Source organism: Lepus europaeus, chromosome 7, assembly GCF_033115175.1.
Source record: "Lepus europaeus isolate LE1 chromosome 7, mLepTim1.pri, whole genome shotgun sequence".
In the NCBI taxonomy this organism is placed as follows: Eukaryota; Metazoa; Chordata; class Mammalia; order Lagomorpha; family Leporidae; genus Lepus; species Lepus europaeus.
Genome location: NC_084833.1, coordinates 64,642,791 through 64,661,155, shown reverse-complemented (window position 1 = coordinate 64,661,155; position 18,365 = coordinate 64,642,791). Strand labels below are relative to the sequence as shown.

General features: G+C 60.5%; 1 protein-coding gene across 2 annotated transcripts in view; it reads left to right on the top strand.

Moving 5' to 3' along the window:
* The window catches only part of ARRB1 (arrestin beta 1), a 70,274-nt gene extending 58,375 nt beyond the window's left edge, over positions 1 to 11,899 (top strand). The window contains exons 8-16 of one of the 2 annotated variants that reach the window (XM_062196722.1): positions 617 to 752; positions 1,462 to 1,546; positions 1,874 to 1,946; positions 4,115 to 4,252; positions 4,939 to 5,022; positions 6,448 to 6,471; positions 7,886 to 7,956; positions 8,567 to 8,618; positions 9,757 to 11,899. In XM_062196722.1, the coding sequence (XP_062052706.1) occupies positions 617 to 752; positions 1,462 to 1,546; positions 1,874 to 1,946; positions 4,115 to 4,252; positions 4,939 to 5,022; positions 6,448 to 6,471; positions 7,886 to 7,956; positions 8,567 to 8,618; positions 9,757 to 9,868 (775 nt within the window). In that variant the 3' untranslated portion in view covers positions 9,869 to 11,899. The remainder of the gene's footprint in view (positions 1 to 616; positions 753 to 1,461; positions 1,547 to 1,873; positions 1,947 to 4,114; positions 4,253 to 4,938; positions 5,023 to 6,447; positions 6,472 to 7,885; positions 7,957 to 8,566; positions 8,619 to 9,756) is intronic. The other variant, XM_062196723.1, reaches the window with a different exon arrangement.
* Positions 11,900 to 18,365: the final 6,466 nt, after the last annotated feature.

The following is an 18,365-nucleotide window of genomic DNA, read 5'->3' as shown; positions in this document are numbered from 1 at the left end:
CTGCCACCATTTTCCAAGGCCTTCCTAGGTGACGGACTAATGCAATTCTCAGGGTGACTCGACTGGGTTGGTCTGCTGTCCCCACTTTGCAGATGTAGAAACTGAGGCCCCGGGAAGCAGTAGTTAGTAAGAGGGGAGGTGGGTGCTTGGCCCTGGCTCTCCAGGTTCAGGGGAGGGAGAAGTACAGGTGCTCACATGTGTAGCATGCCACAGAGACCGCAGCATATGGAGTCCCCACGCTCTCACCAGCTCCGCAAGTCCTGGCTGGAGCCGTGTCCCCTTCACTGAGCCCATGTCAGCTGTGGGCTCCGTCTCTCACCAACTGCCCCCTCCTCCCTGGCATGCTCCCCACGCCGAACCCCAGCTCCTCCCCTGCCCTCTGCATGTGTTCACTTGGCAGATACTGGGAATAAGACAGACACCAGCGTGCCTTCCCCAAGAGCAGCTGCCCCAGGTGGTTCTGGGACGGAAAGAATTGGGGGTGGGGGGTTATGTCAACTCCCTGAGGCGATGGGGCCTGGGGGTCTGTGGAGCAGGAGAGGGCTATGGGGGACACGAGAAGAGGGGCCCGGGGCGGGGCACTCTGGTCACTGCTCCCTCCTCCCACGTCCACCAGGAACTCCGTGCGTCTGGTCATCCGGAAGGTTCAGTATGCTCCTGAGAGGCCCGGCCCCCAGCCCACGGCCGAGACCACCAGGCAGTTCCTCATGTCAGACAAGCCCTTGCACCTGGAGGCCTCCCTGGATAAGGAGGTAGGGGGTGTGGGCCTGTGGGCAGGGGGCTTGGACCTCAGACCCCAGCTCTAGGGTCACAGGTCAGGCCATCTCAGCTCTCCCCTGGGAACATGAGGAAGGCTCCCAGGGCCTGGAGGAGTGGCAGAGGGGAGCAGTGTCAGTGGGAGGGGCCGGGTCACCCCTCCCCCCAGTGAACACCTGGGCAGCGAGCTGCACGGGAGGGAGAGGGCGCCCCAGGCTCCCAGCTTCTTGATCCCTTCCTTGAGCTGTGGGCACCGGCTCTGGCTCTTGGAGGCAACTGCAGGCTGGTGCTTGGGATAGGAGGTGGGCTGAGGCCCCCTCCGCGAGCGGCACTGCCCTTCCTCACCCTCCCGGGTCTAAACACCGCCCACACCCCCACAACCCCTCCCGCAGCCTGAGCCAGCAGGGACCTGAGCGGTGGCCCTCATCACAGAGACCCTGAGGCCCACGGTCAGTCTGCTGTCATGGTCACTGTCGTTCCCGGGGTTATGAGTGGCCAGACTGGAACTGGGGCCCAGGACCACCACCTGCTCACCCGGGCGGGCGTCTGGGCAGCGCCCCGCTAGGAAACTGAAGGTTCGCGGGCGTGGTGGCATCCGTGCCACCTGCACTTCAGCGCACCGCGGCGGCCCGGACTGGGGACGGTGGTCAGAACAGCCCGGTCTGGGGGGGCCTCTCCACCGACCCTCTCCTCCCGCCTTCCCAGATCTATTACCACGGGGAGCCCATCAGCGTCAACGTCCACGTCACCAACAACACCAACAAGACCGTGAAGAAGATCAAGATCTCGGGTACCCGGGCCAGGGGCGGGCGAGGGGGCGGCCCAGGGACCTACCTGCCCTTGCTAGCGGCCTCGTCCCTGCTGGCTCCGAGCCGCGGGCGTGGCGGCTTGTTGGTGCCGCCGGCTGCCTATTGGCCAGGTCACCAGTCAGTCGCCCGCGTCTCCTAGGTATCCCGGGTTTGGGGCGGAGCTGTCCCGGAAGGGAAGGGGTGGTGTCTCCGGCCAAGCCCCTGGGAGGAGGGGCAGGATGAGGGTGGTCTCCCCTCCGGCCACCACCGGCCACCCGCCCGAGGGCTCACGAACCTTGCTGTCCCCCCCCCCCCCCCCCCCCCCGCAGTGCGCCAGTACGCGGACATCTGCCTCTTCAACACCGCGCAGTACAAGTGCCCTGTGGCCATGGAGGAGGCTGAGTAAGTGAGCGCAAGCCTTGTGCTGGACTGGGAAGTGTTGGGAAAGGAGTCCTGGGCCCAGGTCTTCCTGCCCCGCAGGGTGGGAGATGCGAGAGCCTTCCAGAAGGCCATCTGAAAAGTTCTCTAGTCGAGGGAAAGACCCAGAAAAACGGAAATGACAAAAGAAAGGCTGGTGAATGTAAGGGGCCTGGAGCTGTGGGGAGGGAGGAATCACACAGGGTCAGAAACCCAGGTTGAAGGGAGGACTTGGCGCTGAGCTTCCTGGTAGCCAAGGCAAAGAGGGTAAGGCAGAGGGTGTACAGCTTTTCCCGTGAAAGGAGTCGTTTGGGAGGGTACCCCGAGAAGTTCTGGGTTTGAGGGGGGCTGCTATGGTGCAGCAGAACTTCATCCCCAGCTTGGTGCCAAGGCAGGAGTAGAGACTGCGGGTGAAATATCTTTAATTACCTAAATGTAGTAGGTGCTCCCGTTAGGAGTTCCTGCAAATATTTTTTTTGGCAGTGTGTTTTATGTAACCTCACACACTTGTGTATGTTTACATATAATTGCAGTCCTGATTTCTTCAACTCAAAACATTTTGAAAGTATTACCACATAGTCCTTGGCTAGTGTCTCCTGTCCTGTGGGTGAACATGCCCTGATCAGATCCAACACTGCTCCATCATTGGCTGTTTCTTACAGTCACCGTTCATTAAAACAACAATAACAGAGCCGCAGGTGCAGGTTCCTGGTGAGGGCTAGGGGTAAAGTGATGCGACCCAGAGCCCGAGCAACACACAGGGTGACTTCAAACACTTCCTGGAAAATGGAATCAACAGATGAGTGGACGGGTTCAAGTCCTGGCTCCAGCTTCCTGCTGATGCACACCTGGGAGGCAGCGGGGGCTAAAGGGCATGGAGACCTGGATGAGTTCCCAGCTCCAAGGGCCCCTGAGGGAGTGGACCGGCAGAGGGAAGTTGTCTCTGTCTGTCTCTGTCTGCTTCTCAAATAATAATTTTCAAAACGTAATTAAAAGGCCGGCGCTGCGGCTCACTAGGCTAATCCTCCTCCTGCAGCACCGGCACCCCTGGTTCTAGTCCTGGTCGGGGCGCCGGATCCTATCCCGGTTGCCCCTCTTCCAGGCCAGCTCTCTGCTATGGCCCGGGAAGGCAGTGGAGGATGGCCCAAGTGCTTGGGCCCTGTATCCCATGGGAGACCAGGAGGAAGCACCTGGCTCCTGGCTTCGGATCGTTGCAGCACACCGGCTGTGGTGGCCATCTGGGGGGTGAACCAACGGAAAAAGGAAGACCTTTCTCTCTCTCTCTCTCTCTCTCTCTCTCTGTCTAACTCCACCTTTAAAAAAAAAAAAATTAAAAGAGAGGTTTATTTTGGTGCAGAAAGTTTGAAATCCATGTGCAGTTTGCTCCGAGTGCACTTTTGCCTGGACTTCCTGAAAGCCCCTCGCGTGCTCTCCCAGGTCGTGCCAGCACCCGCACAACACACAGCGGGAGGCAGAGGAGGCGGTGCCCCAGGCCCTGTGTGCATCGGAACTGGGCTCCCAGACATGCGACTCGCTCGCTCGGCCTCGCGGAGCTGCGGTGCCCAAGCTGGGCCTGGGCCTGGCCCTGGGCAGCAGTGGGGGAGGGCGGCTGGCGCAGAAGCAGGTGAACATGGGACACTTAAGTGCCCTGCGTGTGATGGACAGACCCAGAACAGACTGAGCAGCAGATTCCGGGTTTTCTGTACTCTGCTAAGAGGCAGACAGAGCTCCCGGCTGCTGGGTCCCTCCCCAGACGCCCACCACAGGTGGCAAGGATGGAGGCAGGGGAGGGGAACAGCCAGGAACTTGGTGCAGGCTCCCATCACTGAGCCATCCCCGCTGCCTCCCAGGGCGTGCAGTGCACACTGCAGGAAGCTGGGCTCAGGAGCCGGAGCCCCGTTTCGAATCCAGGCCCTGCAGTGAGGGAAACCAGCGTCCAAGTGGTGTCTTAACCAGCAGGCTGCGTGCCCGCCCCCAGCAGGTCCTTGGCGTAGACCGAGGTGGCGGGTGCGGGAGGTGTGTGGTAGCTTTTAGTGCAGTGTACCCAGCTGGGCCGTGTGTGTCTTGGGGCAGTCGTGCCCAGGGTGGGGCCAGGCTGGGTGTCCTGGCAGTGGCGGGGGGAGTGAGTCCACGCCTGCCTCTCTTCCTCCCAGCGACACCGTGGCGCCCAGCTCAACGTTCTGCAAGGTCTACACGCTCACCCCCTTCCTGGCCAACAACAGAGAGAAGCGGGGCCTCGCCCTGGACGGGAAGCTCAAGCATGAGGACACGAACCTGGCCTCCAGCACCCTGTGAGGCCCCGCCCCCTCACCCCCACGCCTGCCGTGTGCCAGCGTGAGGACAGAGCTTGGGCTGCCCTTAGGAGCTTGACCTGTCAGGGAGGCTGTCCCCCAGGGAACAAGTCGGGCTGCTAGATCCGCTTGCCTTGCTCTGTCAGTCACCTGGGGGGAGGCAACCTAGAAAGACTTCCTGTAAGAGGTGACAGCTGCTGACCCGCAAGGCCAGGAGGAAGGCAGTGGTGCCTGGAAGGGTCCTGGCAGCAGAGGGTAGACAGGAGGGGCGGGGTGGCGAGCTGGGCCACACGAGGTGTGGGCTGCCCCAAGACCATTTGGCTACCCCTGTCCCTCTGATCCTCCAGGTTTCTCTGCTCTGGTAAGGCCCTGAGGGAGAAGCAGTCATGTCACCCTTCCTTGGGGACTTTGGTCCACTCTGAATGTGGTCCCTTGGCTCTGGCTACACTGTGTCCTCGCCACCCCTGCCCCTGCCCCCTCCCCGCTCCACTCCCACCTTCCTCCAGGTCTCCCAGAAGGCCTTCCTTGAGCCCAGGCCCCTGGCCCCTGTGGCCGCTGGCTCCCAGGAGGGTGGGAGGAGCCAGGGCTGTGGCCAGGGGAGAGAAGCCTGTGGGACAAGGCGGCCACTGCCCCTACTGCCGCACGCCCGCATCGGCCTCCCAGCCAACTTCCCCTGTCGCCCACAGGATGCGGGAAGGGGCCAGCCGTGAGATCCTGGGCATCATCGTCTCCTACAAAGTGAAAGTCAAGCTGGTGGTGTCACGGGGCGGGTGAGTGCGGGAACCGAGCCCGAGGGCACGCCCACAGCCCCCGCCCCTCCCCCTGCCTGCCGGTCCATTTTTCTCACTCGCAGCAGGATTGGGCACGAGGACTTCCTGTCCCTTCTCTTTCTCCTCCCCATCCTCACCCTCCTCTTTGTGTCTGGAGCGTGCACTGAGGGTCGGCCAGGGCCCCAGGGGAGGACATCCATGATGCTGGGGGTCCCGGGGAGACTCAGCCCCTCACCCACCTTGCAGTGCAGCACCCACCCCACTCCCGCTGGGGACATAGCCCAAGGGACTCAGGATCCTGGAGGTAGATTGGGGGTTTGCTGGCTGGCCTGGCTGGCCCATTTTACAGAGCAGGAAGCTGAGGCCCACAGTTTGCCACCCCCATGAAGGTCAGGGTGCAGCCTGGGTATTGGGGTCACAGCCGGGGACCAGGTGCTTCCTTGCCCCGAGCAGAGTTCGTTGGTGGGGACTCAGAGCAGGCCTCCACTCTCCCCACGTCCTGGACTATGTTATACACTGGAACTGGGATTTCTCACGGGTCAGAGAACTTGTTCTAATTTAGTTTGGGAGTTTCTATAGCGAGGTTGAACAGCGATGTAGGGGCAGGTGTGTAGCGTGGTTGAGGATGCTGGCGCCACAGCACCTGCGTTTGATGCTTGGTGCCGGTTTCCTGCTGATGGGGCCCCTGGGAGGTGGTGACGGTGGCTCAGATAGCTGGCTCCCTGCCACTCGCGCGGGAGGCCTGGATTGGGTTCCTGGATCCTGGCTTTGGCTGCCCTCGCTGTTGCGGTTCACTGGGGAGTGAATCAGGGGATGGGAGCTTTCTCTGTGTCTCTGCCTCCCAGGTAAATGAATAAAAGCTTAAAAGAGAAAAAAAAGTGAAATCCTTTAGATGTGTAGTCTCCTTTGCGGTGCTCCTGGTGAACCACAGGCAGGGGAGGGAGGCAGCACTGAGTGGGGTTTTTTTGGGGGGAGGGGAGGGAGGAGATCTTCCACCCCCTTGTTCACTCTCCAAATGGCATCAGCAGCCAGCTCTGGGCCAGGCTGAAGCCAGGAGCCTGGAACTCTATCCGGGTCTCCCACATTACTTGGGCCATCACCTGCTGCCTCCCAGGCGTGTTAACGTGGAGCTGGATGGGACTCAGACCTGTGCTCTGGTGTGGGATGCCGCATCGCAGGCAGCGGCTTAGTGCCCTGTGCCGCTGTGGTGTCCCCGGAGCTCATGTGTGCACCTGCTGTCTGAAGGAGCGTCCTGGGGCTCAAGGCCTGCTGAGCTGGGCAGTGCGCCCCCAGGGGAGGGGGGCGTGTGTGTCCCAGGGTCTGCTCCGTCCGAGGGGCAGCAGGGGTGGTGAATGAATGTGCTTTCTGTTTTCTTCCTCTCTCAACTCTCCTGACCACTCCTCCTGCCTCCTCTGACCCACCCAGCCTGCTGGGAGATCTTGCATCCAGGTAACGTCCCTCGCTTCGGCCTGGTTGATTACCTTCCTGCAGGGCCCAGACACCCCACGGAGCGGGGGTGTGGGGCGCTGGGTTGGAAGGACCCTTAGTGGCCGTTTCAGATGGCCAAGATCAGGTGCGTGCTGATGCCAGAATGCTCTCGATAAAGACACAGTCTCTACTCAGGAAGCTGCGCTCTGCTAGTCCTCGGCTCTCTCCGGCAGCAAAGCGCTGAATTCCCGAGCTACTGGATTACAGGGTATTTAGAAGTGCAGGCTTTGTGACTTCCAGACTTGCCCGCTGGTGAGCCTTGCCAAGGAGAGGCCCTTTGGGGAGCCACGTTTGTGGATGAGATGGCCTGGGTGCCAGCTGGATAGACCCACCCTCCTAAGACGCACGCCCTGGCTTCTCCCTGGCCCAAGCATCCCAAGAACGCTTAGCCCAGTGTGAAGGGAAATTCACTCAGCTCGGTTCGGTTGAGTTCAGCAGAGGTTTCTGGCCCGCAGTGCTCTGCCAGTGAGCGGCGGGGCTGGCGGGACCGACCTTGCAGCTCAGCCTGTGCCCCTGACTGCTCTACTCCCCAGCCGGACCTTGGAGGCGCCCGTGGGTCAGGGTCAGGGTGGAGATCCCAGGGTGAAAGGTGATGCTACGAGACGGCTTCAGGCCGCTGCTGTCACACTGTGCTGAAGGGTGTGGCCCGAAGCCAGAATCCTCTGTCACTCCCCATGAATAGCTGTGTAGCCTCGCGCAGGATGCTTTCATCTCTTTGTGCCTCAGTTTCCCCATCCATACATTGGAGGCAATGATACTGTTGTGCTTTATGGAAAGGGCCCAGGAGAGTCCTTGGCCGAGTCAGTGCCGTGGAAACCTCTGTCCTCCCTGTCCTGCCCTGCAGGGACCCGGCAGAGAAGGTTGGGGCTGAAGCCCTGACTGGTGGCTGGTGCCTCCCATCCGCCACAAACCTGTGTCCGTGCTGCGTGGACAGCCCTGGGCCCTGGGTCCCAGCTGACCCGAAACTGGTAAAATGTACCTCCAGCCGTGCCTCCTGCAGGTGGCAGGTGGCAGGTGGCCAGGGTCAGCTGGGCACTGTTTTAGGTGCCGGGAGTGTTGGGAAGGGAGTTGGGAAGGGCCAAGGCGGCTGTGGCCCTCTGAGATGGGCGGGGCTCGGGCACCTGCAGGGCCTCCAGTGGCCATGGTGTGCACTGGCTTGGGCAGTCGTGCCCCCGTGTCCGGGGGCCCTGATCCAGGAAGGGGAGGTTCTGTTTCCATCAGGGGCAGGGGAAGAGGTCTCCTACATTCCTCCCCTAGAAATATCTCCATCTCGGAGAGTGCGGAGTGAGGGCCAGAGAGCCCTCCGCAGCCCTCTCTCTGAGGGCCTGCGAGCTCACCTGAGCCCGGGCTCAGCAGGCCTGGCTCTCTGTTTCAGTGACGTGGCCGTGGAGCTGCCCTTCACCCTGATGCACCCCAAGCCCAAAGAGGAGCCCCCACATCGGGAAGGTGAGCAGGACTGGGGGGTCCCTGCGGTGAGGGTTCCCAGGGGGCCCACTCCCCTCTCCCCTGCCTGCCGCGCCCCTTCCCTCTGGGTCAGCCTCAGCCTGGTGCACCCTCTCCCCAGCTCCCCAGGATCTCCCGTGGGTCCCACAACTCCTCTCTGCCGTGGGCCCCGGTGGGACACAGCTGGCCCTCACTGTCTTCTCCGTGGGAGAGCGAGGCCTAGGCTGGGTCCTGTGCTCACTAGGGGGAGGGGCTGCGTGGACGAGAGCCCCCCCCCCAGCATACCATTCCCGGAGGTGCCCGATTGTTCATTGATAATAACTCCGTTTTAAAACACAGCTCAAGTTCAGCGAGGTCAGAGTTAGTGGGAGGCATGCATGCTGGGCAGTGCCCTGAAGTGAGCTGGAGCCAGTACCCCGAGGTTGCCCTGTTCCTGTGGGCACTCAGGGCCCTTCCGTGGCCTTAGATGATTGGCGGGTCCCCTTCTCCACGCTCCCCTTCTTCCCTGACCCTCCCCATCTGAGCCTGGCAGTCCTGGGGTGGAGGGCTGTGCCCACTCACCTCCATGTCTCCCCACGCACTAACCCCTGGGCACCCCCTGTCCTGTGTTCAGTTCCAGAGAACGAGACGCCGGTAGATACCAACCTCATAGAACTTGACACAAAGTAAGTGGAACCCTGCCTGCTGGGGCCTGGGGAGTTGCGGGGCAGGGCGGGGCCGGGGGGCGGAGAGGTCATTTGCACATACGCTTATTAACCCCGAGGAGCAGGTGGTCTAACCCCATCGGCTGAGAGCCGCCTCTGCTCGCCTCCTCAGCAACCCGCTTGCCTGCATGTGACTTGGAGGATCCTCCTGCCTTGGTGGGGTCTGTCTTCCTCCCTCGTCCCTGCACGTCCGTCCACCCGTCCGTCTGTCCATCCGTCCACAGCACCTGCTCGGCTCACACAGGGCTGGCTCGGGGCCCCGCCCACACCCCACCCCACCGATGGAATCAGGCTGCGGGGTGGGCCAGGGTCTGGGTCCGGAGGACTGACCCATGGGGCGCGCCCTGCGGTCCCGGACAGCGAGAACCACCCCCAGGGCCAAGTGACTTTCTCCCTCCAGCTCTGTCCCCCAAGAGGATTCTGGCATGTGGGGTGTCCAGTCTCCCCACCGGGATGTCCCACGCCTTGGTGGCAGGGTGTGGGGCAGGGAGCTTTGGTGGCTCCCGATGGGTCCCGAGTAGACAGATTTTAGGGTAGGAGGGAGCCCGCTTTCGTAGATGTGGCCTTTAGCCCTGCAGCCCCAGTCGGGCCTCCCCCTCCCGTGCCCCGCGCCAGCTCTGGACGGCTCAGCATGGACTGTGAGCCGGTCACAAGCCCTTCAAGGCTGTCTCGCGCAGTAAGCCAAGCCCACTTCTTCCGGGCCAGAGCCAGGCGTGCCTCCCCTGGCTGGGTTTTTGGTGGGTGGGGTTTCTTGGGTCTTAGTGGGCTTGAGAATATGAGGAAACTCCTGGGGCCTGGCCCCCGACCTGAGATCCTTCTGGGCACTGAGGCACATGGCTCCCCCCATTCACGCACCCCCCAGGTCCCCAAGAACTGGGTCGCTTTTCCAGCTATTAGCTTCCTGCCCCCAGCCAGCAGTCGCTAGCCGCTCTCGTCCACGTGTGACCACCCCCACTGCCACCGGTGGGCATCCAGATGGACCAGCCTGGCTGGCCTTCGTGCCCAGGGTCAGCCCCGGAGGCCAGAGGTTCCAGGGACCCAGAGCGGCCGGCTCTCGCGCCCCTGCAAACACGCCGCGTTTTCCTCGTCTCTCCCCCAGTGATGACGACATTGTGTTTGAGGACTTTGCGCGCCAGAGACTGAAGGGCATGAAGGACGACAAGGAGGAAGAGGATGATGTCACAGGCTCCCCTCGGCTCAACAACAGATAGGCTGGGCTGGCCCTCCCGGGGCGGCTCCAGGTCTCAGGCACTAGGATGCTTCTTCATCTACTTCCTGTTCTGGTGTCCCCACCCCCAGCCCCGCCCCCTTGTTCTTCCACTTTCTCCTGGGGGGGCCCAGTGGTCTTCCTGGGCCTCAGGACCGGGCCTGCATCACCATGCCGACAGGGCCTGCGTCACCACGCCGACCAGACCCGGTGCGCCCTTCACCTCCTTTGCCCACTCAGCTCTTTGCCCACTCCTTGTCCCAGAAAGGCCGCCTCTGGCCTCGGGGTGGCCTGGAGATGGGGGAGAGAAAGGGGGCGGCAGGGGCAGGCAGGAGGACACAGGGTGGGCTTGCGGGCCCCGGATGCGAGAGACCATGAGCACAGTCCCAGGTGGTTAGCGCAGTTCTGGCAGTGAGAAGACGGCCACCTTGAAGGCCACCCTCTCCTGGCTGTAAGGCCAGACCCCCTGATTGATTGGCCATGCCTTTGTGCGGTTTGGAGCACCAAAGACCTCCCTTGCTCTTCCCCCTGCCCCTTTGACTTTGGTGAAGGTTCCTATGTCCCAGGAGTGAAGAGAAACCGGTCTGACTGCTACCAGCAGCCTGTTTAGACCAAGGCAGGCCGTGTGAGCTAGCAGAGTAGACTGTAGCCTGGCGGGGGCGTGGCGGCGTCGCTAGTCTGTATTTTATGTGGTGCACCTGTCTGTATTTGTGCATGGAGGGGGAGGGGCTCTTTCGCAGGCACCCACCCCTGGCCAAGGAGGGAGGCTTTTGGAGGTGGGGATGGGAAGACCAAAGTCTGTCCTGTGCTCCTGCCTCTGTGGATTTAAGGCGATCACACAGGAGGCAAGGCTGGAGGTCCAGGGCGGCTGGCCCCCGACCCCGCCAGCCCGCTGCCGCCGATGCTGACAGCGTGTTTTCCTGCTTCCCCCTGTAGACCTCCCGCCTGGGCTGGGCTGGCCCTGCAGCCCGGGTGCAAGTGCCTGAGGACACCCTGCCCAAGGCAGTGCCCACTGAGAGGCACTTACCCAAAGAGGAGACTGCTGGGGAGCAAGGAACCCCTTCTGTCCTTGGCGAGCGTGAGGGCCCAGCAGTTGCCACCCGCTGGCTGCTGCTCCCCATGTGGTGAGGTAGAAGAAGGTGTTCAAAGACATCTTTCTCATCTGGCATTCAATGCTAATGTGCTGTGTGACCCACGGCGAGTTCCTTCGGCTCTCTGGGCCTCAGTTCCTACCTGGAAAGCCAAGCAGTTGACCAGATGATCACAAGAGGGCCCTCCTGGCTGTGGTCTGGGGGCAGCAGTCAGAGCTGCTGGCTGGGCCTCAGAGGTGGCCAGAGCCTCCAGAGCATGTGACCACCCCCCTGGCCCCTAGGCCTGGGAAGGCCATCTTGGGCCCATGCGGACACACACTGAGGGGTGGGGGGCTTCTCTGATGTCCAGTGAGGCCGCAGCCTACATCAGCTGCTCTGTCCTGGGGCCCGAGGGGCCTATGGAGGGGCGGGGCTTGTGTGTGCTGGGCTTGGGTGGCAGCTTGTGATAGGGCGTCCCCTGCAGATGTGGACACCCCGAGGCCCACCGCATGATTAGGTTGCCTAGCGGGACGAGGACACCCTCGGCATCTGCTCTCCTCCATCTCCATCCCTCCAGGCGTGAGAAGGGAGACCACCGTGCTTCTCCGCAGGGTGGACCCTTACCCTTTAAGGGCCGCTGCCTCCGGAGCTGGGCTTTGCAACCACTGCTGTCCCGAAATGGCCCAGTTCCCAGGCTCGGCCTCTGTCCCTGCCGAATCTTGTGCATACTCAGCCTGGGTCAGAACCACGTCATCTTGGGACAGTGGCGCCCCTCCATGGCCAGTCCTGGGGCCCAGCCCCTACCAGAGCTTGCTGGGCAGTTTGCACCTCCTCTGGGCAGCTGTACGAGGGGTCTTCAAAAAGTTCATGGAAAATGTGTATTATGAAAAAAAAAACTATGCATGGATCTCAATATTTTTTTTTTGCACCAATAAACTTAACCTTTGAATTCCATTTTCCCATCACTTGTTGAAGGACCCTCGTAGAGTTGATGGAATACATGCTGGATGGCACACAGCAAGCGTACTCTCCAGCGTCTTCCTCTGGGGCCGATGGCAAGGCCCTGTAGCATTTGGGATAACCAGTCCCCTGCAGCCCTCGTCCCCCGTCCCTGATGTGGGTACGCAAAAGCTTCATCAGGCTGGCCTCTCGAGCTTCCTCGTCATTGCCGCCCCTTCTGGGTTCATCCCGGTGTTTCACTGAAATGTCTCCAGCTGCCGGCCACTCTCCCAGCCCTGTCTGTCCTTGGCCCTTTGAGCCTGGACTGCACAAGGTCAATGGCCAAGTTTAACTGGACTCAGCCTCACCGTGTTCTTCCGAGGACGCCCCTGCCCTGTGCCCAGCATCGAAGCTGCAGAGACGGGGCCCCTGCCCTCAGCTCACAGCCCAGAACATTGCTGAGGGCATGTCTTGTCTTCTGGGCTCCCTGGCGGCTGCTGGCCCCCACAGTGCCTTGATGTGAATTAGACAACTGGGCCCCTTCCTGGTGGACTCAGACCCACACCGGAATGCACAGCTTGCTGTGTGGCTGGACGTCGGTGCCACTTGCCCTTGGCCAAGCGCTGTCCATGACCGTGTGGGACACTCAGGCTGCAGCACCCCCTCTGGCGCCTCTCTGAAGAGGAGGGCCCCATATCTCCAGGCTTCTGGTCGGGTGCCAGACCCCATCCCCTGTCCCCCTCTGTAACCCCCAAACAAGACCTTTGGGGTGCCGTCTCCATTCTGTAGTCAGCCTGTCCTGTGAGACCTTGGAGAGGAACTGGGGACTCGCCAAGCACCAGCCCACGGCAGTCTGTTCCCGTGCCAACCACTGTGGCGTGGGTGGTGCATCCAGGCCAATCTGGGGGGGGAGGGGCATGCCCCGGGTACAGTGCACTGAGCACGGTGCCAGCTGCGCTGCCTCAGCACCCCAGCCAAGAGAGGCATGGTTGGCTCCCTGAAAACAAGGGCCGAGCTATTTGCACCCTATGGGCTTCCTCAAAGACCAGACAGATTAGAGTGGGCTCGCCTGCACAGCGGGCCCAGCTGGGAGGGTGGCAGGTCTCCACGGGGTGCTGTGGGAGGAGTACTGTTCTGGAAGCCCCTGCTGCTGCCTCTGTGGGTGGCCTGGAGCATGTTAATACACCTCTTGGGCTCAGTTTTCCCAACTGTAAAATGGGACAGTGATCCCTTCCTCAAGGCATTGTGGGGCCCAGCCGAGAGGAAGTTGGTCATTGGTGCTCTGTCGGTCGGTTGCACATGGCTGCACAGCGAGGCCCTGTCACCCAGCCACGCCCCCTTCTAGCCATCTGGCTTTGGTGATCCAGGTGAGAGGGACGTTTAGACCCTGTTAAGGAATTCCATGTCCAAGGACAGCCATCTTGGCGGGCAGGACAGAAGACATGGATGTTGTCAGCAGTAGGGGAGGACAGTACGTTGGGCCATCCCAGGCCTGTGTCACCCGCATCTCTTACCTTGCAGACCCCACAGAGGGTCTGGCGTGGGGAGAGCCACACCCTCAGGCCCAGGGACTCTGCCCGCCACCCCACACTCCTTCAGAGCAGTCAAGGGCGAGGGAGATGGAAGTTGCCTGCTCCTTTTTTTCAGAGTGTCAGGCCCCACCCGGGATCAGCAGGAGGCACCATGGGCTCTGGGTGGCACCCAGGAGAGCTTCAGGCCCAGGGACACCATAGGCCTTGTGCCCAGCCTGTCCAGCCCCAGGAGGGCCAGGCCCTCATCGCGAGCTCTTGTGTCTCGTGGACACAGGACTGGGCTTGCTCTGGTGGCTTGCTTTTTAAACTCAGTGAGGACCAAAACACACACCCCTGCCCCTCCCACAGCCTGTGACGGGGCCAGCATCTGGCCCTCTGGGCTTAGGTGGCTCCATGTTCCTTCTGCCTTCCCCCCTCAGGGACAGGACCCTATCCCCTGCAAGGTCACTGCCTGGTGGCCTTGTCCCCCCAAAAGGACAGTCCAAGCACAGGTCCCTAGACCCCCGGTGTGCAGCCCCTGACCCCGTGGTTTCCCAGCAGGTGCTGTGGAGTGCTTGGGAGCCCACAGAGCCTTGTCAGGAGCTGCTCTGCTGGGAAGAGGAGGGTGGGGGCAGATGGGAGGTCTCCAGGCCTCCCCCCACCCCTGTTCCCACTTCTCTTCGTTTCTCTCTCTCCATTACTGAGGCTTCCCTTGCAGACTGGCTTTTGAGGACAAAAAGCCTTGGAAACCCCATTGTGAGGTTTGACGCGAGCCTGGCTTCTTTTCTTGCTCTGCCCGTTGGCATGGCTGTGGCGTCGCAGTCCAAAGGAGCTTTGTGCTGGAACTTGGGTCACAGGCCCAGGCCCAAGCACTCGAGGGCACGCCCACGATGGTTTCCCAGCCACCCCACCCCGAAGCCGGGCCTGGTTTTGATTTGGGCAGGGTGCTCGGTAAGGAAGGGTCTTGGCCTTGATACTGGCTCTGCAGCACAGGGGGGCCAGGGAGCAAGGAGGGGCTGCACCTGCACCCCTGGGTGGCACCGGCTTCCCGGATGCAGGCCTGTGGGACAGACGACAGGAGTGTGATGGGAGAAGCAGCCAGAGGCAAGATTCGGCTCTCCCTGCAGCCAGCTGTGAGCGATGCGGGCTCAGGAATGCACACGGAGAGAGGGTTTTATGATGGAGTCCTGGCTTTAGGCAGAATCCTGCAGGGGCCTTTTCATTGCCAAGTGTCCCTTGCTTGTGGACGGCCCTGTGTTTGGGTAATAGGAGGCTCTTAGGCTCAAAGAGAGGTTGCCCCCCCCCACCGGCGCCCCCCACATCCTCTCTGCCTGAGCCTCTCGCCCCAGCTCACGAGCAGGTGAACATTGTGGTGAGACCCGAACCAGCCCTTGGCACAAAACCCTGCCAGGGCCCTCCCCACCCCCAGGGCATTCCAGGTGAAAATGGGACACTCAGGACACAGCCACTTGCACGGCACAAGACAAGAAATGCTTGTTTTGGTGTTTCGTGTGGGGTCTGAATGTGCCATTGGGACCTCACTGGCCTCAGTGTGTAACATGGGGCTGGTGCCGGGCTCTGCCCACCTCACAGGGACCGTTGCAGAGGCCACGGGTGATGTGGGTAGGTGGCGGCAAAGCAGCGGCAGGTGCCTCACAGTCTCAGGCCTGCGGTGCAGGTCAGCAAAAGGATTAGGAATCATGTGGGCACACGCATCCCGGACTGCTCTGCTCCGTGTTCGGTCCTGGCCGCGGACACGGTGGCACCTGCCGCCTCCTATCGCTGGGGAGCCTGCATGGGGGGAATATCGGGATGAGGGGACGGGGCGGGGCTGGGTATCCAGATTTGTGGGCCTTCTGTGAAGTGATTATTTTGTGACACTTAATTCCTGGACCACCTGCCAGGTTAACCTGTTGTACCTGTGCCATTCCTTATCACGTCTGATAAGTTATTCTAGTTTCTTCAACTCTAACAGGACTGATGAACAAAAGAAGCATACGTAGGAGGCCATTAAAAGTCTTTTGTGACCGAGGGTGCTGTCTCTGGTTGCGTTCTGTCTCGTGAGCCCGGAGCAGGACACCGGCCAGAGGATGCAGCCCTGGACTGGCAGCTGGGGCCCAGGGCTGTGGCCGCCTTCTGCAGATGGCCAAGAGCTTGTCTCTGGCCACTTGCCAGACTTCGGCACTTTCCAAGTCCCTGACCCCTCCTGGATCCCACTGGGTCCCGTGACCCTTGGTTTGCAGGTGGGGTTAAGCCCCTACCTTCTCTCTGGCACACTGGCCCCCTCGGCTGTCCTGCGTCTGCCACACATCCCAGCCACCTGGTTGGGCAGAAGGCATGGGTGGAGTTGGGAACAGGTGGAGAAGAGCCAGCATTGTAACGGATATCGAGCTGTAGGGTCCCAAAAGGAAGAAGCCCACCAGGCTTCTTTCCAGGACTCCAGGAAACGGGTTCTATATGAAAAGCAACTTTTCAAACAATCCCTGTAAGATACGGTGCAGCTCCCTGTCAAAGCGTGGCCCTGCCTGGCCTGTGGCGCCTGGGCAGAGCCGGGTGCTGGGAAGACGGTGCCGCTGCAGTTGGAGACCTGACCTAGAGCGTTTGTTCTTTAGCCCGTCCATACGGGCTGTATCAGCCCGACTCCCATGCCGGTAGTGGGATTTTAATTGGAGAAATTATTGGTTAAAACGCTGGGCGAGATGGAAGGGAAAGTGGGCTGCGAGGGGAGTACAGCAGGAAGCCCACCGCTTCTGGGGTGGGAGGGCGAGGGCAGGAGGCGGGGCTGCCCCAGCAGGGGCCCCAGGCGAGGCACAGGCTGCCCAAGGTGGAGACAGCGGGAGAAAGTCCTAGTTCTCCCCTCCTGCAGCCCCCCCCGCCCCTGCAACACCGGCCCGTTCATGCCGGTGCCTCCCCCCGGCAGACTGTCATTAAACGCTACCTGTGCAGGGATGTGGGGAAATGCAGTTTGCTGTGGTCAGTGCCTAGCCATACAGAGCAGGAGAAGGCCAGGGGTTTCTGTCAGAGACAGAGGCAAGCCATCTGCTCCTCCCCCACTAAAAGTGACTGTTGCCCTGGTTACCCCAATTCAGAGGGCCCCCCTCCCCGGGAAGGGGGGCATTGCCATCGGCTCTCACCTTTCAGCTCTCCTCCTGCACTCCCAGCTGTGCTGCGCCGTCAGCCTCCTTTCCTCTTAACTGAAAAGCAGAGAGAGGGACACAGAGAGCGAGTCTCCCTCCTCTGGTTCACTCCTCAGATGGCTGCAACGGCCAGGGTTGGGCCAGGCTGAAGCCAGGAGCCCGGGGACCCCATCCCAGCATCCTCTGTGGAGCCCCCTTGCCACGCCATCAGTAGGTCAAATCGCCCTTAGTCAACTGACCATTACCATGGAGACATTGGCATTTCAACAGCTGCGTGAGGTCTGGGAGAGAAGTCCTTCTCAATCCACATATGGCCCTTGGGGCAATAGATGCAGAGAGGGTACTTGACAATGTGTGCCATTTGCTCACACATTTAAAAATCATATTCATTCATTTATTTGAGAGCAGAGACGGAGGGGGAGAGAAGCCCCCGTCTGCTGGTTCAGTTCCCCAGTCCGGGCTGCAGCCTGGAGCTGGAAACTCAGTCCAGTCTCCCTCGGAGGTGGAAGGAACCCAGCTGGGTCATCACTGTTGGCTCTCAGGGTCTGCATCATCAGGAGGCAGGAGGCAGAGCTAGGCAGCACGCCTGGGCACCCCGAGGTGGATTGTGGGTGCCTGAACCATTTGGGCCAGCTTAGCCACAATTTTTAAAAAACCGGACAACTCCTGTGAAATTCCCAGTCTGGTGCAGGGCATTTGCAATGTGCCTGCAGCTAACAGGACTCACGTGGAGACTGAGGCTCTCTAACACGGGGGCCAGGCTGGGGTGGTCGCCCTCACGCCCCTGTTCCACCTCACTGTGCTAGAGGTCTCAGCCAGCGCGGTGAAGTGGGAAAAACAGACGGTAAAGGCCTATGATGGTAGAGGCAGAAATAAAGATTGCTTCTACGAACTACACTGAAGACCCCCAAAGAATCGCCAAAATTCTACTAGAATTAATAAATCAATTTAAGTTGTAGGAAATATGATTATACAAAAATCAATTTTACCTCTGTATAGAAACACTGAACAACCAAAATAAAAAGATAATCCCACTTATAATTGAATCAAAAAAGAACTACCTATGTAGTAGAGGGTAAACAGAGCTACAATCTGTATATGATTTCTAGGCTGAGAAGCAAAAAAATACTAATGGCAGTCATCAAAGTGGATCTAAACAAACAGAGCCATATCACATTCTCGTAGCAGATCGATGTCGTTAAAATAGCCAGTCCTGCCCCAATTTTTTAAAAGATTTATTTGAAAGAGTTACAGAGAGTGAGGGAGAGGGAGAGAGAAAGCTTCCATCTGCTGGTTCACTCCCCATGTAGCTGTAACTGCCAGAGCTGGGCCAGACCAAAGCCAGGAGCCAGGAGCTTCTGGATCGCTCACTGTTTACTACCCAAATGATCACAACAGTTGGGGTGGAACCAAGCTAAAGCCAGGAGCCAGGAGCTTCATCTAGATCTCCCACGTGGGTGCAGGGGCCCAATCACCAGGGCCATCCTCTGCTGCTTTCCCAGGTGCATTAGCAGGGAGCTGGATTGGAAGTGGAGCAGCTGCAACTCAAATTGGCACCCATATGGGATGCTGGCACTGTTGGCGGCAGCTTAACCTGTTGAACCACAGTGCCAGCCCCACCAAACAATTTCTAAAAAGAACAAACTTGAGGGATTGGCGCTGTGGCGTAGCGGGTAAAGTTACTGCCACTTTCGGTGCCAGCATCCCATATGGGTGCCAGTTGCCGTCCCCGCTGCCCCACTTCGATCCAGCTCCCTGCTGTGGCCTGGGAAAGCAGTAGAAGATGGCCCAAGTCCTTGGGCCACTGCAGCTGCGCAGGAAACCCGGAAGAAGCTCCTGGCTCC